The sequence below is a fragment of the Hyalella azteca genome, unplaced genomic scaffold (genome assembly GCF_000764305.2).
Source record: "Hyalella azteca isolate HAZT.00-mixed unplaced genomic scaffold, Hazt_2.0.2 contig14662, whole genome shotgun sequence".
Taxonomy (NCBI): Eukaryota; Metazoa; Arthropoda; class Malacostraca; order Amphipoda; family Hyalellidae; genus Hyalella; species Hyalella azteca.
In genome coordinates, this window is record NW_025944539.1 from 550,860 (window position 1) to 558,959 (window position 8,100).

Consider the following 8,100-nt stretch of genomic DNA (forward strand, 5'->3'; position numbering starts at 1 on the left):
TTATACGAAATAAAGCTATAAAAATTATTATTCTACAATCACCTTACAAGTGCAAGTATTGCCAAATTACCATCACATTCCTAATAAAATATTTGGTGGAGATTAATTTGCATTATAACTATGAGATTGTTAAGAGTTTATAAATAACAACATTTATCTAGAACAGCAAGTCATTTCCTAGTACCAAACCAAACTATATCATGAAGTTCATTAAAAGTTTCATTATTATGTGCTTTCAATATACTGGTAATATATTCAAGAGTCTCTAATTCTTGTATTTAGAGAAAAAATGTATCACAGAAACTAATTTTATGAATTCTAAGGGCACACCACTGGTATTTATCCGTAATTTCTATTACCGTAGAGCAGATGTGAGGATTTTGACGCAGGCCACAACAACTTTTGGATTTTTAGCAGCAAATCCTTTGATGAGCTCTTCCTGGACGATGGCATATTTCTCGATCTCACAGTACATGAGCAGCACAGCCTCCGCATTATCATGTGTGCCACGGCGAGGCCCGCCCAAAGCCTTGGCAACAATACCACTGGCAACATCTGTGGCACATCTGCACCAGAATTTCCATTAGAACAATAAAACAAAGCTGTCTAGAACAGGCAAATACCAAATGATATGAATACTTGCTCATATTGGGAAGATGTTTATGACACCAGAGGGTCTAGTGTACCTACTGTGATATTTGGAGCATTTCAACTTCATCACTACCAATTAGAGTGTAATGCAGCACAACTGAAAAAGTATATTGAAAATATTATTGCAAATAGAAAATGTCAGTCAGAATGAGACAAATAAGTATAAATTTATGCTCTATGACTCACTTGGCAGCAATGTGTGCATTTTCAGCAAATGCAAGTACAGCTTCCAGGGCCTTCTCTTGTGCAACAGCATTGGAGTCAGTGACAAGCTTTTTCATAAGCGGGGCAAATTTGTTGAACTCTGGACTTTTCTCATCAGTAATAGTTGAGAAATATTTGATGCACTCCTCATAGCCATTGACACGTGCCTTCCACAGCTGAAATAGATTAGCACAATTTTAGATACTTAGTGGTCACAAAATTTAAAAAAAAATCCTCTAAGCAACTGATAACCTTGATTACAGATCATGTACCATTATTGATTACAGCCAAGGATGAAGGTACATTTAGTTGATTGCTATCAGTTGCAAACATTTGCATTGAATGCTTGCATTTAAGAGCAAATAGGGAACATCAACTTTAACCATACGTACTGTCAAATGAGATAATAAGGGACAAGTGGGGTACCGTAAAATGGGGTTACTTTGACCGGCGGGGTAACTTTGACCACTTTTCGTTTTTTTAACAAAAACCCCCAAAACTCAAAAATGATTTGACATAGAAAAATTTTAGGCGCCGCCCCCCAATGGGGTAACTTTGACCACCTAATGGCAGCCGTGATGGGGTAACATTGACCGGCTTGGAAATAAAGTTAAAATTACTATAGGTACCTATATAACATATTTCATGTTTGATACACCTATTAATGGTTTTTTCCTTATGTTTCAGACTCTACAGAGTCTTATATAGGGTAATTTTAACTTAATTTCCAAACCGGTCAATGTTACCCCATCACAGTTGCCATTAGGTGGTCACATTTTGCCCATTGCCCCCCATTTGCAAACTATGACACTTTCCTAAAATTTGTCTTTTGCATATGTAACTAGAAGAGTTCTACTACAATGCACCACAACCTGGAGTTATTTGGAGTTATTTTACCAAAAAATAAAATTGATTTTACCACCCGGTCAAAGAAACCCCAAGAGCTGAGGTAACAAAGACCACCACTTTTTTTGAAATTACATCAAAACTATGAGAGGCAGGAGCCAGCAATTTATGGTAAGTAAAGCTAGAGTATAGACCTGTATTTTGCATGTTTCAATTAAGTTTAACTTATCTAGTAAAAAATGGCATCATTAAGAAAAAAAAGTGGTCAAAGTTACCCCATTTTACGGTAATTTAGGACAGTGCTCCAACATTTTGTAAAAATGTTGTAGCAGCTAAACTAATTCAAATATTGCACAACTAAAAATAGTGGCATAAAGTTCAACATTTTTACTATCTATGTAGGTAGCACAAAGCAAGTTAAGAAATCATACATTTACTACCACTAAAAAATCCCTGAAAAAAGTGCAAAGCAAGATTTTGGAGGAGTACTGTTATATTCACTGTATTAAACAATTTTACTTGCATAAAAAGTTGTGTTGGCTTAAAAATGCGATTGACAGAATTCATGTAGCTCATTAAAAAATGGCAACCATTTCTGCATGACAGAGCAATAAGGGACACCCCTTGCCCCTGGGATAATAAAGGACACCCTAAAAAAGCATTTACAGTAGAACCTCGGTTACCAAAGGCTTCAGTTAACAAAAAAAAATCAGTTAATAACAAATATCTTTGATTACATTTACCTTACCCAGCAAAAAAATTTACTTAACAAAAAGTGAATGCATCATTGGTCATCACAAAACTGTGCATAGAATTTCATAGATAGAATTGTGCACCTGGCAACATAGAATGAAAACGAATTAACCTAAACTATGATTTATTTCTCCAAAAAATATGATGGTTGTCATTAAAATATTCCTCCTTTCTGTTTTGGGTACATTTTTTACAATCTTTTTTTGTTATAGTGAATTCCCTTGACCCAACTAAAATGGTGTGAAATTACAAGCCATCCTGTAATCTTACAGATACAGAAGAAATGCTACATGGCTGCTGATATGAAGCTTGCAGTGGACAAGGTCAGAGTTAATGCTCAATGGCATATCCAAGGATATGGTAATACCACAAAAATAATATGGTAATGTATGGAGATATGGTAATATCATATCAATGAAGAAAAAACAAGTAAAAACTAAAAATCACAGAAAATGTTTGTTATTCTACATCTACATCATCTACAAAGGAAGAGATGGACTTCAGATTACTGTTAGTAATGAATGAGTACACTCTGCATGATTCAAACATTTTAAAATTAAGTTTTATTTCAAGTGTCCCTTATTGCCCCATTTCCAGGGGTAATTTGAGAGGCTTTTATTTTGTGGCTGGCACCTTACAAAGAACATATGTGAATTTTTAGGAGATGCCACAGAATAGCCCTTACAAAGACCTTTAAAATGAGCCCAAACTTGTTTGTGAAATATTCAATGGTGAGAAGTTATTGGCAAAAAAACGCTCAAAACTGTCCCTCATTGCCCTGTTTGACGGTAGTCTTTCACATTGTGCCTTCCTGTTTGGCTCATATTTCAAAGTTTTGGAGTTAATTGCATATAATTGACTGACCAGGATGATTTAACTGTTACCTACAAAGTATTTGTTACATGAAATTTTTGACTTGCAGTTGCAACTGCTACCTCCAGTCCTGGTACACTTACTAGTAAAATTTGTGAAGTGCTTAGTCAGACTTAAAGCATGTCAGCCTGGGGCGTAGGCTCCTATAATTAATTATAATTATACATAAATTATACAATTGATGTATGGTATAGTTTATGTATAGTTTATTTACCAACTGGAATTTATTCTGTTCAATCCTGCCTTTTGAAGAATTTCTATCAGTCATCCATCAGTCACACAGTCACACCCATTTCCCCCAACTGCAGTCAAAGTTTCAACCAAAATGTTTTATTTTACTTGGAATAGGTAGCCTAGAACATGAGCTTTCTAATGACAGAAAAATATTTGAAATGGGCTCATAGCAAACCAAGAAAAGGAGCCATAGAAATGGAGCCATTTTGGAGCCATAATGTAATAATGGAAAAAAATTATAAATTTTCCAATTTTATTAATATTCCACTTATATTTATAAGGTACAGTCAAATGGGGTAATAAGGGATGGTTTTGAGCATTTTTTTGTCAATAACTTCTTGCCATGAAACATTTCATAAACAAGCTTGAGCTCATTTTATAGCTTTTTGCGAGGGCATCTTTATAGCTTTTTGCGAGGGCCTATCTTACGGCATCTTCAAAAAATTCTATATGCTATTTGCAAGGTGCCAGATCCAAAATAAAAACATCCCGAATTACCCCTGGGAACGGGGTAATCCGGGACACTTGAAGTAAAACTTAATTTTAAAACGTTTGAAGCATGCAGAGTGTTCTCATCTATTAGTACTAACAGTAATCTGAAGTCCTCCTTTTCCTTCGTAGATGATGTAGAAGTAGAATAAATGACATTTTCTGTAATTTTTACTTGTTTTTCTTTATTGATACGATATTACCATATCCATAAATTACCTTATTATTGACGTGATAATACTGTATCCATGAGCATGCCATTGAGCATTTACAACAACCTCGTTCACTGCAAGCTTCATATCAGCAGCCATACAGCACTTTTCTGTATCTGTAAGCTTTCAGGAAGGCTTGTAATTTCACACCATTTCAATTTGGTCAAGTGAATTTGCTATAACAAAAAAAAAAAAAAGATTGTAAAACATACCATAAAATGGGATTACTTTGACCAGCGGGGTCTCTTTGACCACTTTTCGTTTTTTTAACAAAAACCCCCATAACTGAAAAACGACTTGACATAGAAAAATTTTGTCAATGGCCATCAAAGGCCTAATACTGAGGCTACCTAACACAATAGAAAAATATAAAAAGTTTGCATATCTAATAGGTTGCAAAATTAATAAAGTGACCCATGAAAAAGAGCTATTATTTAAAGCCTGTCGGAGTACCCCAATTTTTTATTTTTTGGTAAAATAACTCCAGGGTTAGATGCATTGTAGTAGAACTCTTCTAGTTACATAGCGTAAAATGGGGTAACTTAGACCACTTTTCGTTTTTTTAACAAAAACCCTCACAACTCAAAAACTATTTGACATAGAAAAATTTTGTCAATGGGCATCAAAGGCCTAATACTGAGGCTACATAACACAATAGAAAGATTTGAAAAGTTTGCATATCTAATAGGTTAAAAAATTAAAAATGTGACCCACGAAAAAAAGCTGTCAGAGCTTTTTTCGTGGGTCACATTTATTTTTTTTATTTAAAGCCTGTCAGAGTACCCCCTCCAATTTTTTTATTTTTTAGTTAAATAACTCTAGGTTTTGATGCATTGTAATAGAACTCTTCTAGTTATATATGCAAATGACAAATTTTAGGAAAGTGTCATAGTTTGCAAATGGGGGGCGCCACCCCCAAATGGGGTAACTTAGACCACTAATGTCAGCCCTGATGGGATAACATAGACCGGCTTGGAAGTTAATATAAAATTACCATATATAACATATTTTATGTTTGACAGCCTATTTATGTTTTTTCTTCATGTTTCAGACTCTACAGAGTCTTATATATGGTAATTTTAACTTAATTTCCAAGCCAGTCGATATTACCCCATCAGGGCTGCCATTAGTTAGTCACATTTCCCTCACTATGGGGCAGCGCCCCCCATTTGCAAACTATGACACTTTCCTCAAGTTTGTCATTTGCATATGTAACTAGAAGAGTTCTACTACAATGCACCAAAACCTGGAGTTATTTGGAGCTATTTTACAAAAAAATATAATTGATTTTACCACCCGGTCTAAGTTACCCCAAGAGCTGGGGTAACAAAGACCACCACTTTTTTTGAAATTACATAAAGACTATGAGAGGCAGGAGCCAGCAATTTATGGTGAGTGAAGCTAGAGTATAGACCTGTATTTTGCACGTTTCAATTCAAGTTTAATTTAGCTAGTAAAAAATGGCATCATTTATAGAAAAAAGTGGTCTAAGTTACCCCATTTTACGGTATGCAAAAGACAAATTTTAGGAAAGTGTCATAGTTTGCAAATGGGGGGCGCTGCCCCCCAGTAGGGGAACTTTGACCACCTAATGGCAGCCGTGATGGGGTAACATTGACCAGCTTAAAAATTAAGTTAAAATTACCATAGGTACCTATTTAACATATTTTATGTTTGATACACCTATTAATGTTCTTTTCTCTATGTTTCAGACTCTACAGAGTCTTATATATGGTAATTTTAACTTAATTTCCAAACCGTGTTTCAGACTCTACAGAGTCTTATATATGGTAATTTTAACTTAATTTCCAAACCGGTCAATGTTACCCCATCACGGCTGCCATTAGGTGGTCACATTTCGCCCATTGGGGGGCGGCGCCCCGCATTTGCAAACTATGACACTTTCCTAAAATTTGTCTTTTGCATATGTAACTAGAAGAGTTCTACTAAAATTCACCAGAACCTGGAGTTATTTGGAGTTATTTTACCAAAAAATAAAATTGCTTTTACCACCCGGTCAAAGAAACCCCAAGAGCTGGGGTAACAAAGACCATCACTTTTTTAGAAGTTACATCAAAACTATGAGAGGCAGGAGCCAGCAATTTATGGTGAGTAAAGCTAGAGTATAGACCTGTATTTTGCATGTTTCAATTCAAGTTAAACTTATCTAGTAAAAAAATGGCATCATTTTGAAAAAAAAATTGGTCAAAGTTACCCCATTTTACAGTACCTAAAACAGAAAGAAATATTCTAGTGACACCATCATATTTTTGGAGGAATAAATCAGTGTTTAGGTTAAATACTTCTCATTTCATGTTGCCCAGTGCACAACATTCTATTACATTCTATGCACAATTATGTGATGACTGATGAAGCATTAATTTTTCATTAAGTGAATTTTTTTCACCATGCAAGGTAAATATAATAAAAAATTTCTGTTGTAATTGATTTTTTCATGAATTGGAGTCTTTGCTAATCAAGGTTCTACTGTAATTACATTTTTTGAGGTGTCCTTTATTACCCCCAGAGGGAGGGGGAGTATTCCTTATTATTTTGTCCTTTGGAAATGGCAACCATTTTTTTATGAAATGAGATATGGCAATTCTGTCAATCATATTTTTAAGCCAACACCTGTGTGCAACTTTTATGCAAGTAAAATTTTTTGATATGGCAAATATTTTTTGCTACAGATCTTAGCATAAGAACATGTCCAAAATCTCATGTTTCACATTTTTTTCAGGGATTTTTAGAGGTAGTAAATGCATGATTTCTCAACTTACTTCATTCTACATAGATAGTAAAAGTGTCAAGCTTTATTTTATGCCACTATTTTTAATTTTGCAATATTCTGATTAGTTTAGCTGCTACAACATTTATACGAAATGTGGGATGACTGTCCCTATTTACTCTGCCCATGATGCCCATCCCTTATTGCCCCATTTTATAGTAATTTCCTTATTTTTTGCGCATTTTCTCATTTATGGAAAAAGGTGCTATTGTGCTTGTCAAGTCTGTCCATCCGTCCCTGAACACGTTTTCATCTATGAGAAATGCGCTCTCAGTCACTCACTGCAGTGAGTACTGAGTTATATTTTTTTCTCTTTTCAGCTGTATAATTTTCATTAGGATCAGAGGAAAAAGATTTTTTTGTGCACATACCTATTACCTACCAGTCCTACTCCTACCTCATGAGTCATGACCTCATTACTCATCTACTCAAGTCATTGAATGGGGCCATGATACCTACTTTGCTGGTTACATATGAATATAGGACTCAAAAATGAACTTGAAGTTGAGGGAGAGCCTAAAATAGTCTGCTTTGCCACTATGTTAAATATATTCTATGTATAATACGATCTACAGAAACAAAACACATATGTATAGGTACTAATAACCATACTATCTTAGGAGTTATTGATGATAAGTCAGTTTTTAATTTGTATCTATCAACTAAATAGCACATACCTTGTGAACACATCTCTCCTCAAGAGGCAACTTCAGATATTCTGTGTCTTCCATATTACTAATTTATCTATTTTCTAACATTTGTCCTGGAAATTAGAAAAACATTAATTAAAAAGTTATCACATCTGGAGCTGGCAGGTGCCAATTCTGAAGCTGAATACTTGAATTCCTAAAGTTGCTAGGAGCATTCAAAAACAGATCACAATTTCAAAAATTTTGTCATTGCACAAGTCAATTGAAGTCATCAACTCGACTTCCAGATGCACTGAAGCCAATAGATGCCAGAGCTCACTATTGAGCTAATTTATGGATTTGTCTTGATCTGACAGGTAAAGCTTGGAATAACCCATTCATTTTCATATTAATAAATTGT

General features: G+C 34.7%; 1 protein-coding gene across 1 annotated transcript in view; it reads right to left on the reverse strand.

Annotated features, from left to right (window-relative positions):
- Positions 1-7,846, reverse strand: part of LOC108667935 (cytoskeleton-associated protein 5) — a 42,561-nt gene extending 34,715 nt beyond the window's left edge. Inside the window, exons 1-3 of the mRNA XM_018155040.2 lie at positions 7,728-7,846; positions 838-1,031; positions 360-566 (exon numbers count right to left, since the gene is read on the reverse strand). Coding sequence (XP_018010529.1) covers positions 360-566; positions 838-1,031; positions 7,728-7,781 — 455 coding nt within the window. The 5' untranslated portion in view covers positions 7,782-7,846. The remainder of the gene's footprint in view (positions 1-359; positions 567-837; positions 1,032-7,727) is intronic.
- Between the last annotated feature and the right edge of the window lie 254 nt (positions 7,847-8,100).